General features: G+C 48.8%; 1 protein-coding gene across 1 annotated transcript; it reads right to left on the bottom strand.

Annotated features, from left to right (window-relative positions):
- Window positions 1–3,117: 3,117 nt before the first annotated feature.
- Window positions 3,118–14,362, bottom strand: ASB13 (ankyrin repeat and SOCS box containing 13). The gene is made up of 6 exons (XM_049813788.1): window positions 14,265–14,362; window positions 11,357–11,544; window positions 10,344–10,494; window positions 8,751–8,885; window positions 7,193–7,384; window positions 3,118–5,396 (listed from the first exon to the last, which is right to left on the bottom strand). The coding sequence occupies exons 1-6, from the start codon at window positions 14,305–14,307 to the stop codon at window positions 5,269–5,271; spliced, it is 837 nt and encodes a 278-aa protein (XP_049669745.1). The 5' UTR covers window positions 14,308–14,362; the 3' UTR covers window positions 3,118–5,268.
- Window positions 14,363–21,259: the final 6,897 nt, after the last annotated feature.

Genomic DNA, 21,259 nt, shown 5'->3' with positions numbered 1-21,259 from the left:
CACGTGCAAGATCATACAAGATCACTTGTTCCCGTGAAGAAAGGAGGGAAGTGATGAACAGGGTGTGTGAAAGCTCAAGGAAATACTCAAGGTCTTCAGCGTTTTTGTTTAAAATCAAGAGGTAGAACAGATAGTTCATGCTCATGCTTGCTCTAAATGTGATGCAACCACTGCATTACTCATCTTCAGGTGTCACCTTCCAGAGGACACCGAGGTCTTTGTTTGCTGCTGCTAAGGTTAGGGCAGCTCTTGGGGTTTACTCTCTGGTACAAAGTCCCCTGAACATATTAAAAAATAGAAACACCGACGCTGTTTGTGTTTGATGTCTTCCCTTCGCCGCTATTTCTTTACGCTGAGACCTGGGGAGCTGCAACCAACGGCACAAATCCTTCCTTCGTGCACGGAGGGGAAGGGTGGCTCCTCTCCGCCTCGTCCAGGGAAAGAAAGGACTGCTGGCGTTACAAGGAGTTAATTCTTCAGCGCCGCGAGGCTTTCTTCCGAGGCATCGGCTTCAGTCACACCTTGTTTTTTCTGGACAAACTTCATATAGTTAGAGAAAAGCTGCTATGATCAAGCTCCCTGCTTGCAAACCAACCTTAAGAAGCCCGGCCGGCAGCACCCAGGAGCGAGGCTAACTGTCCAAAAGGTGATTTTTTTCACCCATGAAAGCAAAGCCCTGTTCTCACCTGGGCTTCCCCGAAGCAGCGGGGTTATTTCAGACCGCTCCCTGTGTTGCTGGACCTGCAGCAAAGCTGGTGGAGAAACCCACAGGAGAGGGAAGGTGGCCCAAAATGCTCAACTGGGGTTGCAGTTTGGGGAGCCCAGGAAGGGGAGGGATGAAAGCAGGACCAGCCTGGTGGGTTTGGGTTTGTTTGCATTGGATTCATGCCCTGATTTGACATTCAGATTAAAGGGTGAAGGAAGTCAAATAATAGCCAGAACCTGACTTAAAATAAAGCAGAGGGTGTAACCCAAGCAGAGTCAGTCGAGGAGTTTCACTTAATAATACCCGTGATTCAGACAACCTCTTTCATTCCCAACGAGCCCCAAACTCTTTACAAACCCACGGGTCCTTCAGCTGCAGCAAAGGCACCCGCTCCCTATAAACTCAGAGTGAACTGGCTGCTTGGGATCTCCAAGTTTTTTAACCCGTAAGTGAGAGAAATCGATTCTACCTGGCCAGAGGGTACATCACCCAGGGAAGATGCATAAAACTTCCAGAAGGTAAGGTCCTCTTGAGACCTTCTTTCTTATACACGTAGGAAAAAAAACCACAACCAGTGCAAAAAATAACCAGAGGAGGAATCTCTTGGGGGCAACCACAACTGCCTTTCCCAACCCATACCTGCGATGTGATGGTGCAACGAGAGACGGGTACAGCTTAATGGGATACAGAACGGTGTGTCCACGGCCTCTGGGATGTCTCGTGGGTGATCCCGAGCTGTCCACTTCGGTGGCTCACGTGAAGCAGGGCAGCGCAGTGCAACGGGTTAGCAGAAGCTCTCCGACGACCTGTCACGGCCTCTTGTATTATTAAGTGGAGATACTCTCAGCAATTCATAGGCCAGGAGACACCGTAATCCAAATTTGACCCCCAGTGTAGCCCCCAGCCCCCCTGTTAGTGCTATGTTACCTCCAAAGCTTCTAATTTTCTTCTTCATTTGAGACGGCTTGAGTCATTCCCAGCTCTCCAGACTATACCTGCAGCAAGGATGATGCCACTACTTGTGCAGTAACGAACTGCCACAAAAATTGCAGCCTGAGATATTAAGGGAAGCCAAAACATCACATCGGTTTAATTTGGTACCTACTTTGCCTTTATTCCGAGCTGTAAAACGCAATAGCTCAGAAGATGCTTCACAACCAGCTGAGAAATCCCTGCAGGATTAAAAGAACTAAGGGCTAGACAGGTTGGATAAAAGATTAAAAAGAATCTGACTCTCAATTTTCACTTGCAGTTTAGAAACCCAGAAATGCACAAGTAAACACCCACTGGGTCAACAACAGCCATGGCATGATCTGGCCACTTGCCTCAGTAGCAGGGGAACGACTTGGGTGTTGTTTTGTAGCTCGTTGGCTCTCAAAGGACTTTTCTGGAACACCTCTCCCTCCAGACAGGGCTGTAACAAGTGGGTGTCTTAAGAAAACTGCTACTGAAGGAGTCTGGCTATCACCACCAAATAAGACGTGCTTAGCTCGGCAGGACCTCTTAAAAGAGATTTTAAAAAAAACCAAAACAAACTTTAGGACCTACCAGAGAGGCGACTTAAAAGAGAGGAAAAAAATAAAGATGATGTAATGTGGTGGCTTGACCCTGGCTGGACGCCAGGTGCCCACCAAAGCTGCTCTGTCACTCCCCTCCTCCAGTGGACAGGGGCGAGAAAATATAACGAAAGGCTGGTGGGTTGAGATAAGGACAGGAGAGATCACTGACCAATTACTGCCACAGGCAAACCAGACTTGACTTGGGGAAAATTAATTTATTGCCAATCAAACCAGAGTAGGGTAATGAGAAATCAAACCAAATCTTAGAACGCCTTCCCCCACCCCTCCCTTCTTCCCAGGTACAACTTTACTCCCAAATTCTCTACCTACCCCCTGCCCCAGCAGCGCAGGGGGATGGGGAATGGGGGTTGGGGTCAGCTCATCACCCGTTGTCTCTTGCCGCTCCTTCCTCCTCAGGGGCAGGACTCATCACGCGTCCCCTGCTCCGGCGTGGGCTCCTCTCTCCCCGGGCTGCAGGTGAAGATCTGCTCCCCCGTGGAGCTCCCTGGGCTGCAGGGGGACAGCCTGCCTCACCGTGGTCTTCATCCCCACGGCTGCAGGGGAATCTCTGCTCCGGCACCTGGAGCATCTCCTCCCTCCTTCTGCACTGACCTGGGGGGCTGCGGGGTTGTTTCTCTCACATGTTCTCACTCCTCTCTCCGGCTGCAGTTTCTGTGCCCCAACAACATTTTTTTTCCCTTCTTAAATATTTTCTCATCATCGCTGATGTGCTCGGCCTTGGCCAGCAGCGGGTCCGTCTTGGAGCCGGCTGGCCTTGGCTCTGTCGGACATAGGGGAAGCTTCCAGCAGCTTCTCACAGAAGCCACCCCTGTAACCCCCCCCCCCCGCACTGCCAAAACCTTGCCACGCAGACCCAATACACATAAATAGGAACTTGTAATTTTATTCTCGGTTGTTCGAGGAGTCTTTTATTCTTACATTGGAAACTTGGACTCTACCATTTCATTATTTCACCAGCTTAGGCAATGTTAAAAAAGCAACCTAACAAGGGATTTGAATTTGAACCAAGAGGGAAGGTTTTCACCCTAGATTACCAAAAGGTGCACTTTCCTAATACATATTTATCTGTAAGGACATGCACGTTGGGCAGAGGAAGCTTTTCTTGAAAGATACAATACAAAACCTTTATCCTATCAATCACAGGGATGAATCCCACAATAAACATCTCTAGGGCTTCCCTGAGCTTCTCGGCTATTTCACATTTCTGATACTTTAAACACAAAAATCAGAATTATAAACAGACAATCCCCCAAGGAGCAGGATCTGAACTTTTTTTCTGTCCAGCTCTATAGGATACAGCACAGCAAAAAAAACCCAACAAAGGGGTGAAGGGGGAAAAAAACCCAACCAAAAATTAAAAAACAAAGTGATTTGCTGGTCACCATTAAAGTGCATTCAATTCCATCTCAGCTCTTCAACCCTGTGCTTACGCTATTTTCGCCCTCTCTCCCGAGGCCAAGCCCCATCGTGCTGGCTGGGGGAGCACGAGATCTTGCAGGCGACCGTCTGCTCTCAATCGTTAGTTCACGGCGTGAAGGATGTTGAGAGCCCCGAGTTAGCTGGATGCCGCATTAGACAGCGGATTTTGTAACATCTGCTGTCATTCAGAGGAGGGATTTCTTCTCATCACAGTGCTAAGACTTGCCATGGGGGCACCGGGGAGCTCCATCCCCTTCGTACCACGTATCCTGTAGGTAGTTTACTGCCTTCAGACAACATGTAACGTCTCATCTGGAAGACAGCTGACAATTTTGGCTCTGCTCATACAAATGTCATCCTGAAGATTTAAATCACCGAATGATGAAGCTGCAGTTGCATCTGCTGAAGCCAAAGGATTCGAGAACAACGCTCAGCAGCACGCGGCTCAGGGCTGCCAACCTCTGGAGAGGCTCCAGCATCGAGAGAGAAATTCAGAGGGGGGAAAATAAAAAAATAAAAATCTTAAAACCCAAGGCAGAGCCCAGCCCTCCTACTGCCTTTCACGTGTGTGTATATACCACAGGGATCTGCTGCACCTCTACACAAGGGACGTGCCCTCGCCGTACCTCAGGCACCACCGGGCAGCAGCTCTGCCACTTATTGCACATAAAACGAACAGAGTGGCCACAGTGGCTCAGAGCAAGTGGAGAGATATTGTTTGGGACCAGCCATCTGGAGGGAAGCATCCTTGGACGTGCAGAGAGACCTGCTTCCTGCTTGGGCTTGAGAACTAGACGTGGTGATACCCTAGAGGAAGACTACGGTAAGAGCTGGCTCACCTTCAGCAAGGAAGGAGCATGGGCAAAGTCAACCCTGATCTGGCAGCAGTTTGTCCTCACTGCTGGCGTTGAGCCAAAGCCTGCTGACGTTCATGGAAAGTCAGTAACCGGCTGCAGTGCCTCTAATTAGTCCTGAGCTTGCTGGGGACTTAATTTGCCTCCGGCTAGAGCACGCAGGTCTCTCAAGGCAGTCGTCACTTGAGTTGTTAACGCAAAGGTGGGATCCAGCGCTCCCACTGCAGAAACACAGACATCCGTACCCGAGGGTATCACCTCCAAATCCCTTCGCGGTCAGCAGAGATAGGCACTCCCGAGGCATACCGTGTCATCCCAGCACAGGCATCTAAAACAGGACAGATGAACCCTGCTCCAGAAGTATCTATTTCTCTTTGCTGGCTGCAAAGGGAGTCTGGCTAGATCATACAGAGATGCTAGAGACAGGTAAAATTAGGCAAGATTAATCCCGCTCAAAGAGCGAGCGCTACAGCCTCAAACACAGTGACAGTCTAACGCATCACCCCAGGAGACATGACAACTTCAAGCCAGTGCTACACGTTCCCTGAGCCTGTCTTTGCCCACGGAGAAGAGGAAGTGCTGCCTCATAAATACTATTTACACCAGTTTGCTTAAATTAAAATTAATTTCTTGGGGGGAGGTAGAAGAGACAGATACTTCATACTGTGGGAGCTAAAGCTATCGTCCTCCCTGGCCACCTTCACCCCTGTCAGTTGTAGGACAGGTACTGGATTAATCGCGGAGGAATATTTAGCTTGGCAATCTTCTCCAGTGCTCGCTGGCCGGCAGCTTTCCTCACCGTAACTCTGCAGAGCTGTGACAAACTCAGAGGCGTTTCTAAAATGAGAAAAGAGGATCCAAAGTCAGGGCTGCAGCTCAGCGGACAGCTGATCTTCCCACAAGAGCACAGACCTCCCAGGAGGGTGACGCCTGGCACCGTCGTCCCTGCTGCGGTCACAAGCCTGGCTCTGCTCACGAGCGCTCGACCTCCCGCAGCACCCAGGCCCAAGGAAGGCACTGCAGAGCCACGGGCACGCTCTCCCAAGGCTCATCCCGATGCGAATCCCACCAGAAATCCCGAGCGCAGCTGCAGTGCACTTCTCCCAGTTCCCTTCCTTGCCTGCACCCCCTGAAGCCCAGCGGTGCCCACTGGATCAACTGCTCTGATCCATTGGGGCTATCCAAGACTTTCAGATTTCCCTTAGTGATGCTGTATTCAGCCTCAGCCACACTGTATATAGGTACAAAACCTGCTTCCAACACTTCTCTACTGCTCTGTTTCTCCATCGAGGGACTGCATTAACCCTTTTCACTCAGCACTCTGCTGAGATCTCCAAGAAAACTCGCCAAGCCCCTTCCAAACAGCCCCCAATCCGCAGCCCACAGCCTCAACACTGGGTGTCGATGCTCATGCACGGACCTACAGTGACAGTCGGGCACCTTGCTCTGGAAGCAGTCATTTCGAAGAAGCTGCTACCCCTACCCCCACAGCCTTGGCAATCACCAGCCTCCAAGATCTGCATCTGTTCTGGATCTAGTCCCAACTTTAATGATACAAATCAAAAGAAAAAAAAAATACTAATAAAGCTACAACGCAACAGTCTGCGTTGAAAAGCAACTACACGTGCAGTTCTGCCAGCTGGGTTTAGTGGGCAGTAAACTCTGGCAAGATATAAGGAGTATTTATGGGCACGTAGGATGCAACCTCTTCAGCCAGCTCAGCTGCAGCCAGACCAGCACACTTCACCGCTCTCTAGGAAAAGAGAGCAATGAATAACTTGGAGGAGAGACTGCTACAGGAAGAAGAGAAGTCAGGGGGAGAAGGAGTTATAAGGTGCTCACCACACAAAGGACTGCAAAGCCAGAAAATTTTTTATTATTCTATAAGGAAGAAAATTTTCATTCTATAAGGAAGAATTTTTTTATGAGGAGGGCGGTGAGACACTGCAACAGGCTGCCCAAAGAAGTTGTGGATGCCCCATCATTAGAAGTGTTCAAGGTCAGGTTGGACAGGGCTTCGAGCAACCTGACATTGTGAAAGATGTCCCTGCCCATGGCAGGAGGCTTGGACTAGAAGACCTTTAAAGGTCCCTTCCACCCCAAACCATTCTGTGATTCTGTGACTCTATGATGTTTAGGATCATGTAGCGCAGCAGCAGTCTGCAAATGCTCAGAAGGGTCTGTGAATTACTCCTCTGAGGTCCTTTAAGGGTAACCAAGACAAAGATTGATTTAAAGCCACCCTCAAACGTCAGTCAAATGTCTCCTCCAAAAATCACACAGCCAGCACAGCTAAAGTTTAACACGTTTCCTGCCCCAAATAAAATGAGTTTTCAACCAGACAATTTCCTTGACATGACTTAATGCACCAAAGCATAAATGCTGATGCTGACACATGAGAGGGACCTGAATTCAGTGAGGGCATGATTTGGACCATCTTACCACTATCATTCAACCACAATTAAGCAGAGCTAGGCTACAGCCAGCTGGCGTACATTTCCCACCAAGAACTCTACACCTTCACAGAAAAATGATCAGGGACCTACAAATCAAAGTGGACTGAGAATCATGATGTGGAGCAATGGAGTTGGCAGTCACTGAATTCCTGGGGCAGGGAATCATATCTCACTTACTTTCATAGTACTCAAAGCACTTTGCTGTGGGACTGCTGCTCCAGGTGTAATCCGACGGCTTCTTTCCTCGGTTGTCCCTTGCGTAAATGTTTCCTCCAAATTCAATCAGCATCTCCACAAGATCTACATTTTTCACTTTTGCTGCATGGTGGAGGGCTGTTTCATGAAGTTTAGCAGCATTCACATTTGCCCCTGAGGCCAGAAAGAAAAATAAACCTGTTCATGAAAGCCTTCCTTGACCCAAACGTAAAGAGTGGTTTGACTGGAGAAAAAAATGCTGTTAAAACACGCACAAGCAACTAGAACGAGATCCAAACAAAACAGCACAAACAGGAAACCAAACTGCTGACCACGTTCTCGGTGCTGGCAATGCACGAGTTTTCTTCTCTGGCTTTATGTTTTCCTTGCAGAGAAAGGATTTTAGTCCATTTACCGAGTCAATAAGCTGCTGAGTGCGAAGTTCAGAATTGCTTCCTGATCTGTGCTGTCCAAAGCCAGCAAAGAGCCATTCCCAGTTGTCTCAGTGGAGTGCTCCCACTCACGGCTAACAGTGACATCTTTGTTAACTATTTTAACAGAAATACCCGGACCCATGAGAAGTTGCAGCTCGCCATCAGACATCACTGCGGGATCAAGTCTTAGTTACAGATTTTTTTTCCTAAGAAAGTTTGGCTTTTATAAGCTGACAGGAAAAAGTTCTTCCAACCCCCCCACAACCGCTTGCATTTTATCAGTGGATTTGTTCAGCGGAGGTGAGCTGAACCTCACTGAATTCAAACAACTGACTTTTAGATATGTGTAGCCACAATGAACTCCATTTATAACTAATGAGGAGAAACAGGCATTTCTGTGGAATTAATTAAAGGGTGCCCAAGACAAGAAACTGGAGGGGCTGGGAACAGGCTAGCTTAGATGAGTAATTTTTAAACAACTAACGTTCAACAAAACAAATCCCCACCCCTGGGCCAAATCACCCCCTGGTAAGCACAGGCAAAGACAAGAAGTCCAACTTCAAATTTCCCCAGAGTTAGCAGCAAGAAAACTGGGATGTGAAACCTGGAGCACAGAATGCTGATTTGAACATCCAGCGAACTCACCTGGGCATAACACTGACCAGATCTCCCCGAGGTATGAAGTGACTTCATCTCTGGTTTCCTGTACAACATCAAATCCTAACATCTCTTCCTAACACCTATCCAAAACGGTAAGACTGTGCTACCAAAGCTGAACACATGCCCACCAGTTGATACCACTTTTGGGAAGAAGTTGAAACTTTGCTCTAGGGGGATGAAGAGATCTGAATTTTATTAAAATAAGAGAATGGGAATGTCACTGGGAACATCACAAACTGGATATTGACAGGCATACACTGAAAAAAACCTTAAGCGTTAAGCTTTGCTCGCATAAAGGCAAAAACCTTTCACCTTTGCCATCTATATTATGCTGTGAATGAATAAGCTCTTCGACAAGGACGCCACAGCGGGGCACCGAGGGAAATGCCGTGCACAGACACCACCATCTCCTGCCCACCCAGAAGCAAACCCTGTGGCTGCCATACCTGCTTTGAGCAGCAACTTTGCACAGTCCAGATGCTCCCTGGCACAGGCCACGTGTAGGGGAGTCCCAAAATGGCAGTCGTGAGCCTCCAAGTTCGCACCGACATCGATGAGGAGCTGCACACACTCTGAGCTACCTTTAGAAAGGGAAGACGTGAGTGAAAAGAAAGAACGCAGCTCAAATGAGAGCATATGGCGTGCTGAGATCAGGTTGACCCACAAACAGCCTGTTTAGTATTTGGGGTGATGGCTGCAAAATAGAAATGCTTGTGAGCCAACACAATACTCCCTAGGACCAAGACGGAGACCAGGACACAAGAAAGAGAGTCACATCTGCACGGCACTGAGCTAGAGCTAACAGGTCTCACAGGGAGTCAGGTCAAACAAACCTGAATTCAAGGGTTTGTACTAAATCATCTGTTGTTCGTGGAGCTGGTTGTATTGCTGATCCTGCCCTGGGTGGATTAGATCACCTTCAAGACTACTCCAGCTTTACTTTTTCCAATGCTAATAATATCACTTAACAGAAAGCAGGCAGTTGTCATCATCAAGCCTTAGGAAAAAGGCTTAAGGAGGAAAAGCTAAGCAAGAGCTCACAGCTATGTATTTAAGTAACTACCTGTTTGTCAAAAATGCTGTCTCCCACAGCCTTCATAGTCGAAGGGAAACTCTGTCCAGGACAGCATACAACAAAAACAGTGAAGGGGAGGAGAGAGGAGGTATTACATCTTACAAAGAGGAAACCGAGGCACAAGATTAAAATATTTGGTCACAGTCATCTAACAGGGACATTGCTGCTCTCACATCCAGGCTTTCCTGCTGTTGAGTCCATGCAAGTGTAAGTTCAGGGGAGGAATTACACTTAAAGACCCCTCTGCTGCTGTCACAGCCACCCCTGATGCTTCCTCGTGCTCCGTAACCCAGATCCAAATGTCCAGAAGAGGCTTGAGTAGAGGACGGGGGGAGCAGAGAGCAGCTGGCATGCACCAGCTGGGACATTATTTTGGCCCCTGCAGTCTTCTCTTATCCCCTGGATAGACCCTCCAGCTGGAAAAGGCTGTCAGAGGGACAAGGAGCAGTACAGGCAGCAGCACTGCCCAGCAGTCCCTGGCACCTTCTTTCCACCTGACAGCCTCCTCCAAGAGCTCTGAACAACCAGGAGGGGTCTAGGACAGGACTACCTGATTAAGACGGTCTCGTGTCTTAATCAGAGCAATTTATTCCATCTCAATTTGGATCAGAGGGAAAGGATGCAAACTCCCCTCTGCTCACAAGAGCAAAGCTACTTGTTTGGCTGAAGGTTTTCTAATAGACCACCAAGAAGCTGGCGTTTTATCTGCCTCAGATCTTATCCCGTGTCTGTCATGCAGGATAAAAGCACCCAACACAACGGCTGGCTTTATTCACGCGATACCACAGCACTTTGCATTCGGAATTCAACGGGAGATGTGCCCACGTAAGGCTGACATATTTGCAAGCTGTAATGGTCTGATGAGCAGCAACAGCTTACAGTCAATTTAGGATACTTGGCAGCTGCTTTTTTTTCCCCCTCAAGTTGCAAATAACCATGTAAAGATAAGACCACGTAGGCTTACCATTCATGCAGGCTTCGTGGAGAGGAGATGCTGTGTAAAGGGGAGGGTTCACCTTGGCACCGTGGGACAGCAGCACTTTCACACACTCTATGCTACCCGAGGCACAGGCGTCACAGAGCGGAGTGCTGCCATCAATATTCCTGGCATCCACCTTCAAGGCAGAAAAAAAAATTAGGTACCTGCAGGCTGCTGTGTGGCAGTACTCTCTTGCCTACATTTCCACTTCTTTTAATCCTAGAAATATTCTGGGCTAGGGAAAGAGTTGGTTGCTACTGCCAGCAACCTGGTTCACGCTGTTCCCATCAGGGCACAGACGCACATTAAAGTCACAAGTTTAGGCTATTATTTCCATCATTATATTTTTCTCCCACTCTCTGGCTGAAGGTTACAAGCCTTGCGCTGAGTAACACAACGCAACTCCTTGTTTGCTTTAGTGCAAAGCTCAGCTTCATCGGTGGACTCAGCCAAGCTGGCTGACTTTGCACTGAGAAGGACTAGGGACAGTACACGTCCTCCACTTCGCCAGCTTTGCTCGGAGCACAGCTGTCTTCAGCGTGTGAGAAGTCACAAGCCCTTGAAGACAGTTGTCGCCAGCTACATCCAGAGACTCTGTTTGGCTGATTTTTGTTTCCATTATAAAAATAAAAGTAACAGAAGAAATGAAAGAATAAATATAAGTCTCCTCTGGGAGCTACGTGTCCCCTGCTACCCTTCTGGCGCCTTGATTCATCCCAGTTAGCTTTACACACTTGAGTCATCTAAACTAGATTTCTAGTCACCCCGGGCTCTGTCGATAGTCAGTGAAGAGAGAAGGAGACACAGAAGTACTTCCAGGCAGTTGTTTTAAGTCCTCATCAAGCTCAAACACCTTCTGAAAAGGCCTGCCATCCTCTGCTGACTGTCAAGAAAGCCCAGGGTGATGAAGAAGAGCCTAGATGGGGAGAATCCAGATCTCAGAAATAACTTCAGACATCAAGATGAAGTTCCCAGTTGGATCAGACCCGAACACACACCTGGGCGCCTGCAGCCAGCAGGAGCTTGACACATTGCGTTTGCCCTCGCAGGCTCGCCTCGTGCAACGGGGTGATAGAGTCGTAGGTGACTGCGTTGACACAGGCTCCGCTCTCTATCAGCTGCTGCAGCTGCAGGATTTCTCCCCGCCTGGCTGCTTCATGAACCGGTGTTCGATCGGCCCAGAAGCCTAGCGAGGAAATAATAAATACATAAATAAATAAAACAATGCATACATGTGGAGCAAACCGGTCTCTGTGCTGGAGAAAAGCAGATGGGGAACACAGGTGGGCAGCTAGAAGAGAGAGCTGGGAACGAGAAACTTATTCCACACCATGTCCCCACTCGGCATGTGATTTTAAGTTAGGTGCTTCATGTTTGTGCGTTCCCCATTGACTACTACCCCTGCAGGGACTGTTTGTAATGCTGGGTTCCCTTACAGTTTCTGAAATGCTTTGCTGTACTTGCTTGAAACTTTATCTAAGTACAAACCCAGCACCGTTCATTAGCTCCATATTCATCCCGCCGAGCTCTTAACTGTTTAGCATTAGGAGCACTGGTCCTCCTGGCTCCATCTAAAATCACTGGAACAGGACACCTTCAGAGAGCAACTCAGCCCACCTAAAAACTACCTTCCCAAAAAGTCAACGGAGCTTCGACAGCGAAGTTGCTAGCTTCAACGTCTTCGCTGAGCATCTACACTTACACGGGGCAAGTCTGGGCTTAGCTTCCCAGTACTAACTGACAATATCATCTCCTTTCAGGTGTGTTTAGCTTTGAAGGAAGCAATCAGTAAAGAACAGCCCTGCACATTTTCACACATCCTTCAGCAAGATAAATGCATCCTCCCTGTAAAAACACAGGCCTCGGTACCCTGCAAAAGCAGGCGTTATATGAACAGTGTAGTACTGTCTGCATACAGGTCAATACTAAAAACCATCGGCAAAACAGACCTCACAGCTATAGTTCCTGCCCTTTGAATACAAGGTCCGTAAGACCCGCATTTCAAGGCAGGCACTCACAGCTGTGGAGTGGGAGAAAAAGGATGATTTGCCTTATTTTTTAAAAAATAAACACCTTGTTATTTATTTCAGTTGCACTGACCATCCCTCCTCTCTCCATCCCTAAACACAGCGTTTTATTTACCAGCATAAAGCAGCAAATGCTAACAGAAGCCAGTGGTTATGAAAGATGGCACAGAGTCCAAGAATAACATAATGCTGAGGTGTACGGTGGACTGAAACCACCTCCTGAAAGGCAATCACGAGCACCAGCATTTTCATTTTCACAGCACACAGTATGTGCAGGCTTTTTTATTTGCTTGTTAGATCCTCATTCCCTTTGCCAATATCCCTGGGCAGGCTGTTTTTCCTTCCCTGGAGCTTCTCGCGGTTTATGTCAGGAGAAGCAAGAAGTCCAAACGAGGATGGAGCTGTCAAATTGCCAGCCACCGAGCAGCATCACTTTGTCACCAACAGGACCAAGAATAGGAGGAATAAGCTCCAGCAGCATTGCATTAAGGGCTTAATATATAGCACAAAAAAACCCAACTTGCAAACTGCAGGTTCCTCGGATTTTTTTCCCTCCTACTGCACAATTCCTTACGGGGCAGGCTCACGTGAGAGATAACATCATCAGTCCCTAAGGATGCCGCTCACACATCCACAATCCAGCCAGCTCCACCTGGGGTTACGGAGCAGGAGGGAGACTGCAGCTGGGGCCAGACCTCCTAAATCTGCAGCACAGCATCACTCAAGACTCAAGGGCTCAGCCTTGCCAGCTGAAGCACGACACAGGGGAGCACGGCCGGTGTCTGATGCAACTCGAGAGCATCCCTACAAGGGGACCAGCCGTGCAGCACGGATTTGCACCCACTACGGTCCCTCCGTGGGCTTGGCCCGCTGCTCCAGCCTGCTGTGCCCCATCCCAGGGTCACGATTTCTCAGCAGCCGTGCAAGCAGCTTTGTCACCTCCAGCCCTGCGGAGTTAACCTAGTAGGAGGAGGCAGGGTTTGGGTCTTCTGGGGTGTTACATGGCTCCCACCCGTCATCTCCCTCCGAGGAGGGAGCCATCCCCTCTCCTCCAGCTTCCCCAATGCTGCCTTTTCGGATCACACACGCAGGCTAGTTCACGGAGGAACAATGATAATTCCCCATGCTCAGAAGCAGGGGCTCTCCCGAGAGCATCTCCACCTTCCTCTCATCCCTTGCCTTGGGAGAGACCGCTCGCTCCCAAAACCACCCTGTCCACCCCCAAAACCATCCTGCCCACCTCTAAACCACCCTACCCACCCCTAAACCATCCTGCCCACCCCCTAAACCACCCTGCCCACCTCCAAAACCCATCCTGCCCACCTCCAAAACCCATCCTGCCCACCTCTAAACCATCCTGCCCACCCCCTAAACCACCCTGCCCACCCCCTAAACCCATCCTGCCCACCCCCTAAACCCATCCTGCCCACCTCTAAACCACCCTGCCCACCCCCTAAACCACCCTGCCCACCTCCAAAACCCATCCTGCCCACCCCCTAAACCCATCCTGCCCACCTCTAAACCACCCTGCCCACCTCCAAAACCCATCCTGCCCACCTCCAAAACCCACCCTGCCCACCTCCAAAACCCATCCTGCCCACCCCCTAAACCCATCCTGCCCACCCCCTAAACCCATCCTGCCCACCTCCAAAACCCATCCTGCCCACCTCTAAACCATCCTGCCCACCCCCTAAACCACCCTGCCCACCCCCTAAACCACCCTGCCCACCTCTAAACCACCCTGCCCACCCCAAAACCCATCCTGCCCACCCCCAAACCGCGACGCTAACACCGGCCCCCCCAGTCTCAACGCCCGCGTCTCCTCCCGGAGCGGACCGAGCCCAACCGCCCCACGGCCGCGCCGCCGCCACCCACGCACTGATCTCGCCCCGCAGGGAGCCGCTGCTGGCCGGGCTCTCCATGGCCCGGGCCCGCCGGCTCCGGCCTCCTCCGTCCCGTTCCGTTCCGTTCCGTCCCGCTCCGCCTCCGGGCCCCCGGCTCCGGCCGCGGCGGCCGCCGGGAGTTGTAGTGCCCCGGGCGGCGCGGGTGAGGCGGGCTGCTGGGAGCACTGGTGCGGGAGTACTGGTGTGTGTGGGGAGGGGGTGCTGCCTGGGGGGCGAGACTGGGGTTGCTGCTGGAAGTACTGGTGTATGGGGGGAGGGGGGACTGGGGGGAGACTGGGATTGCTGGAAGTACTGGTGTATGGGGGGAGGGGGGACTTGGGGGGAGACTGGGATTGCTGGAAGTACTGGTGTATGGGGGGAGGGGGGACTTGGGGGGAGACTGGGATTGCTGGAAGTACTGATGTATGGGGGGAGGGGGGACTTGGGGGGAGACTGGGATTGCTGGAAGTACTGATGTATGGGGGGAGGAGGGGACTGGGGGGGAGACTGGGATTGCTGGAAGTACTGGTGTATGGGGGGAGGGGGGACTTGGGGGGAGACTGGGATTGCTGCTGGAAGTACTGGTGTATGGGGGAGGGGGGACTGGGGGCACTGGTATATGTGGGAAGGGTACTTGGGGGACTGGGGGTGGAAAGGGATACTGGGGACACTGGTGTGGTGGGAGGGGTAGTGAATGTACTGGTGTATGTGGGGAGGGGGTACTGGGGACACTGGTGTATGTGGGGAGGGGGTACTGGGGACACTGCTGTGTGGGGGAACGGGTGTCTGGGGAGACTGGAGTGGGAATGAGTGTGGGGCACTGGTGTGTGGGGAGACTGGAGGCACTGGTGTATGTGGGAGGGGTTCTGAGGACATTGGTTTGTGTAGGGACCAGGTACTGGGGACACTGCTGTATGGGGGGAATTGGTACTGGGGCGACTGGTGTATGTGGGGAGGAGGGTACTGGTGTGTGGTGGGAGGGGGATATTGGGAGCATTGGTGTATGCAAATGTGGTACTGGGGCACTGGTGTGTGTGGGCAGGTGGCATCTGGTGCGTGGGGAAGGGGTACTGGAGCATGTGAGAAAGTGGTCTTTGGGGGAACTGGAGTGTGGGAAGGGATACTGGGGTCACTGGTGTGTGCGTGGGGAGGGGGTAGTGGTGGCACTAGTGCAAAGAAGCCAGGGTGCTGACAGCAGGTAGGGGGGGGCTGGAGGGGCCCATGAAACTGGTGTAGGACACAGGGAGATGCTGGGAAGGTGATCTGGGGACACAGGGTGTTTTGGGGGGAGGTAGGGCTGGGGGTCTGGGGATTGAGGAGAGCTGGGGAGGGGGCTCAGAATGGAGGGAAAGGACAGACTGTGCAGCCGTGGGATGGGGTGCAGGAGCTGGGTGAGAATGTGTTTGGGGGAGTTGCTGTGGCAAAGAGAGGTTTGGGGTGTGCTGGAGCAGACTGGAGAGAGCACTGGGGAGGGTTAGAAGTGGGGCAACTTGTGTGCCAAAAATGTGGTGGGACTGTTTTTCCTGGGCCCCAGACGGCAGCAGAGTCCACTCAGGTCCCAGGGCTGAGTGAGCTGCTCTTCCAGAGTCACCAGGACCAGAGTGAGTTCATTAGTAATTATGTCATTGATGATATTACCTCCTGGAAACAGCATGTCATACGTGCAACGCGGAGCAGGGAGCCAGGCCTCCTGGCATCTCTGTAAGGGCTGGCATTTCTTAGCAATTTGTAGTATGGTTGAACTCCCCAGTTTTGCTGGGTCATCCTGTTGATGGCAGCTCTGCAAAATTTACTAGTAGGTAAGACAGCAGAAACAGAAGCACAGAAAGGTGAAGCGATTTGCCAAAGATGACAAAAAGAAATCAGTGCAAGGCTGAAACTACCGCCTGAATCGCTTGATTCCCACTTGCTTCACCCAGGAGAGTGCAGCCCTTCTCTACCACTTCTCCGCTGTCTACCCCAGATTTCTGCTCTCTCAGGGTGGGAGCTAGGGTAAGACGCATTCCTTAAAATCTTTATTTTAAAGCTTCCAAAATAACTGTGCCCACGTGCAGGCAGCAGCAGAACCTGCAGAAAACATCTGCGTACCAGGCTTGATCATGCTGATGAAACCATCAACAGCGTTGCTGGTGTCTCGGGTATCCAGTCCCCACCACATCAGCTCACCAGCTGCAGGGACATGGCTCCAAGCATATCCTTTTCCTCGGTTCAGGAGCCCTGCACAGAAACTGCATCTCATCAACAAATTGCTGATCAGTTACCCAGGGTCACGGAGTGGGAGAGAAGCCACAGCAACCAAACTGCAGGAGACTGGAGCCAAATGTCAGCATATCACACTCAGAATATGAACATAAATGTCTCCAGCTGCCTAAAATCTTTCCCATTATCCTCTGTTTTTCCCATCTTACCACCTAGGACTAAAACCGAACAGACAGGTAATACACAGAATTCATCTTCCACCTTCCCCTCCTCCTCCATCTGTAAATCACTGTTCTTTGCAGTAGAGACGTAGGAGAAAGAACACAAAGCTCTACAGCGATCTGCTGTTCATCTGTGGATTTTCTTCCCCTGCGTGCCAGGTTCCCCCTCCTGCCCCACACTTGTGTAGTCACATCCAGAAATACAAAGCATTTGTTGTCCTAATTCCCAACAGATCATGTAGGTAGCTGATATTTATGAGGACTTTGTAAGAGGCCTTGGTGCCTGTATGTTTGTTTTGCCTTGGCAAAGCAATTTACCCAAAGAGAAACCAGACCTGTGGGTTGGCGTCTGTGTGGGCAAGGAGTTAAATCTGGGTGCTGTTTTGAGAAGTGCAACTTGACTCTGCACTTCCTGAACTCTCAAAAAGGTGCCACAAACTCAAAAAAATGACACCGTGAATTTTCGCTAGCGGAGCCAAGCTTTGTCAATCTTGCGCAAGTGCCGTTCGATAGTGTTGTTAACCTTTTCTCATTTACATCCAGGTCTTGAAGGAAGAAGCGTGCATCAGCTTTGTTGTGTGTCCTACTTTTATTACACTCCCAGTCTTGCAATTTTCCCCTGACGTCCTTCCCAAATTGCTGGAGTAAGTAAGCATGGAGACATAAGAAATGGATTAAAAACAGAGACCAAAAAAATCCCCTTCACCCCAACCAATCTCTGCAGGAGTAGATCTGCAAGGAGAGCTGCTCCTCCAAGGAGAGATTCTGCAGGATTCCTTCAGTTCATGGTCCTGCCGTACGTTTGCAATTCTGTTCATGTTTTTCATTTTGCCCACCTGCTTTGCATTTGTATGTGCGCTTCTCAAGTGGTTGGGAGCTATGCTCTAGGGTACACAGGAAGCTGAAGAACACCTGCTTCCCCCTTCCATCCACAGCAGGATAAAAGATGAAACCATATTTTTTAAAAAAACCCAAACATTAAAATTAGATCTTTAGAAAAAGTGAAATTCTACTGCTTCTTGCTCTTCTGCAGTGACTATACTTCTAAAATAGAAATCTGCCCTGTGCTTGTTCTCCACTTTGATGGAAAAATCAGTGTTTTCCAGTAGTGGACATTTTTCTCCTGAAAATATTAATTTTGAAGGAAAAAAATTTTCCTTTGCTGGAGGATGATGTTAAGTAACTCCAGTGGGAAACTTCTGGTCAACACTTCTGGTCAAGTGGTAGACATGCTGCCACTTTCATGTAGTAAGAAAATCAAGTGTGTCTGCACTAACTGCATAAAAACTAAAATTGCTACACCCTGTCAGCTGCAACAGTATGAGGATTAGCCCAGGATGGGACCTCTCAAAACATGAGGTGTTATTTTTTATGTCTGTATGTTGCAGCCATTCATTCCACCCTCAAAGGCAGGACAAGAGAGCTGTGTAATTGTGTTTAAATTTTTCAGGGTTTCCATTCCCTATTTAAAGATGCAAAGAGCTGGCATGCCAGCACCGTTAACAGAAACCCAGACAACAGGGCTGGAAGTGATCTTGGAAAAGCATGTAAATTCTCTCACTTCTTGCCACAAGGTGGGTCCAGGGATGCATTTAAGAAGTGGATAAACTCATCTGCTTAGTGCAGGAGAATAGCAGGTAGTGCCAGGTAGAGATGGAAATACTCCGCGGACCTGCATATAATGTCAGCTGCAGTTCAGACAGTGCTGGGGGTTAATCAGCTGTAGATAATGAAATTATTATACAGACAATAATATGAAGAGATAAGTGCTGTGTCTGCGTCAGTTTGATAAGATCAGGAGTAAGTGTTCCTATTTCAAAACATGTCCCTATATACACAACACCTGAAAGCAGAAGGCTAAGAACAATGACATTTTAACCTTCCCAAAGTCCTTATCTGGCCTCCAGCAATCCACTCACTGCCTCAGTTTTCTCCTCCATAAAATATGGATATTACCGATTTATAACATCTGCCTGGTGGAGGAGTTTAAGCATCACTGAATGGGCTGATGTGGCTCACAGCAGGAGAAACTTTATTCTCTGAGACCAGCCAGCACCTCTTCAGCCTCACCTGGCTCTTCTGTAGGGAGAATGCAGGATTGCATGGAAGGAGATAGATTAGAGGTTGGAAATAGCACAGTCAAAGTGGGAAAGAAGTGGTTGTGGAGGAGGATCATGGATACAATATAAATTCCCATCTATGAGAAAGTAATCCACTGTAAATATCACTTAGCTGAACAGGATCACTTGCCTGCATGTGCAGATAGTCTGAAATAAGACTGGTACGACCAACTCCAGCCTCACACAAGCCACTATCAGCTCTGAAGATAATAATGATTGCAAATGCTCCCTATGTTTGATTACTACAGAACTGATTACTGCAAAAGAAGAAAAAGATACTCTGTTTAGGAGATCTGCATGGTCTTGAACACATGGCCTCATTTTGCCATGATCAAACGGTAACATTTTGGTTATAGAAAGAGCTTGTATCTCCTCACTCTAGTCTTATGCCTGGTAAGGAGTAATAATTGGTGGTTAGACTCTCTCTTCAGAGACTGTCAGGCTTACATTGCAAAAATATAGGATAAGCAGCACAGCTATTAATTTTTAATAACTACCTCAATAAAGATTTTTTAAAAATGGGAAAAAATTGGTAAAGGGACTTAAAAAAAAATCACTTGCTCACCACTGAAAATGCTCATCTGCACTTTGTCACATTCTTGTCATCTTTGACTCATTTCCTGAGTGGACCTTGTAGCTGCCTGTGCATTGTGTAGTTTTACACCATTGTGAAAACACTGTAAAACAAGCTGGGTTTTGTTAGAGGCTTTTATAGGGGGTTGGTTGGTTATTTGAACAACTTTGGTTCTGATTCCCCAATGCCGCTAGAACAATTTAAATGTTTGTCATCACAACTCAAACAAAAGGTTGGTTTCATAGGAAGTTGCAAGATGCCAAAATAGCCAAAAAACTGAACACAAGAATAAACCAAACCAGAAACCGAAAATCTTAACTGTGCTTTACTGTGGGAGGTGTACACTGCATGAATACACCGTGAAAAGATACCGGAGTTCAATGGCAATTAACATACAACGCGTTTTCCAGCCAACACAAGAAGCAGCATGTCACTAATGGGCATGTCGTGAAGTGGAGGGTTATTTGGGATTTCCTCAAAGAGATGAAAGACTCTTGACAGATCAGTAGGCTCGGAAAATGTGCTGCCCTATCTAGACAAGCGTATGCTGGGAAGGTAAGAAGGAAGATTTTGAGGGAGAAGACCCAATCAGCTATTTCTCTGGGAGGAATAATCCTCTGCATTTAATCTCAATCTGTCTGTTACCTGCAGACTTGTAAAGCATATGAGAAATGTTACAGACATTCTCGGAGAAACCACATACTCGTACCATTGTGCTGGAGGATTCCTGCATCTGTATAGAGATGGAGATAGTATTTGCGGTGGTATTTTTGAAGACTTTCCCCTATTACTGAAAGACATGACAAAATTAAAGGTCTTGGGCAAAATTTGGTTCTCTTGCTGCAAGATCCCAGAGTGATTATGGGAGTTTTGCTTGAGTTGAGTGAAGGATGCGCCAAAACAGCTTTATAGGGGATGACATACACTTTGACAGTGTTGTAGAATAAACCGTTGATGTTCTTTGGTCAAGAAGTGCCAATGAAAGAACAGTCATGCTGGGCATCAGCGGTATCAACCAGCCATGGGTTTCATGATTTTGCTTTGAGGTCTACGCAAATGCAAACACTTATTCAGAACTACCTTGAGCCGCTGGTGACCTCCTCCCATCTGGACTCCCTCTGCAGCAACTAAGGGGACGGTTTACCCTTTGGATGTTCTCATGGGCAGGAGAGGAAAAGGGTCCTCCAGCAGACCACTGATTTTCTAGAAAATTGAAGAATTTGGTCTGTGAAACCACTACCTTGCTGTCAAATTGGGCTGAAACTGGCTAATGGCTTCAAAAGTTAGTGGAAGAGACAGACTGACAGAAATAGTATGGTCACAAGCCTTGTTTCCATCGGAAACCAAGCGAAAACCAAACCACTCTCTCATGCCACATAAGGAAATAGGAGAAAATCAAAGAGAAACTCAGTGTTTCCATGTATTTGTGTCATCTGCTGTCCCATGATTCACACATGGCAGGAAAAGGGGAAGGAGCCCACAGGTCCTATGCCATCCAGCATCTGCAGGCTATGTTTGTAGACCACGCAGCGCTGGGACTCCTGATGCTGCCACACACAGTCAAGAATTATTTCAAACCTAATTATTTGCTTTATTGTTGTGTGTTTTCTTTCAGCATGAGGACACTGTCATTTTCAGGAACTGCTTCTTCCACCTCCCAGTTGACTCATTTCATTGCGACTATTTTCTTTCACAGAGTGACTGACAGCATCTGCAAGGATCATTCATTTTTTTCTGAATAAAAGAGGAAATAGGTCTTCAGATGACTACTTCTTTATTTTAGACTTGCAAGTTTGCCAGAACTTTATGACTCATTCTTTCAAAGAAGCCAAAATAGGGTATTGCCAGGAACTAGGTCCCCACCACAGTTAGGTCAT

Source organism: Accipiter gentilis, chromosome 11, assembly GCF_929443795.1.
Source record: "Accipiter gentilis chromosome 11, bAccGen1.1, whole genome shotgun sequence".
NCBI lineage: Eukaryota > Metazoa > Chordata > Aves > Accipitriformes > Accipitridae > Astur > Astur gentilis.
The sequence above is the reverse complement of the archived record's forward strand: the minus strand, read 5'-3'. Positions and strand labels throughout refer to the sequence as shown.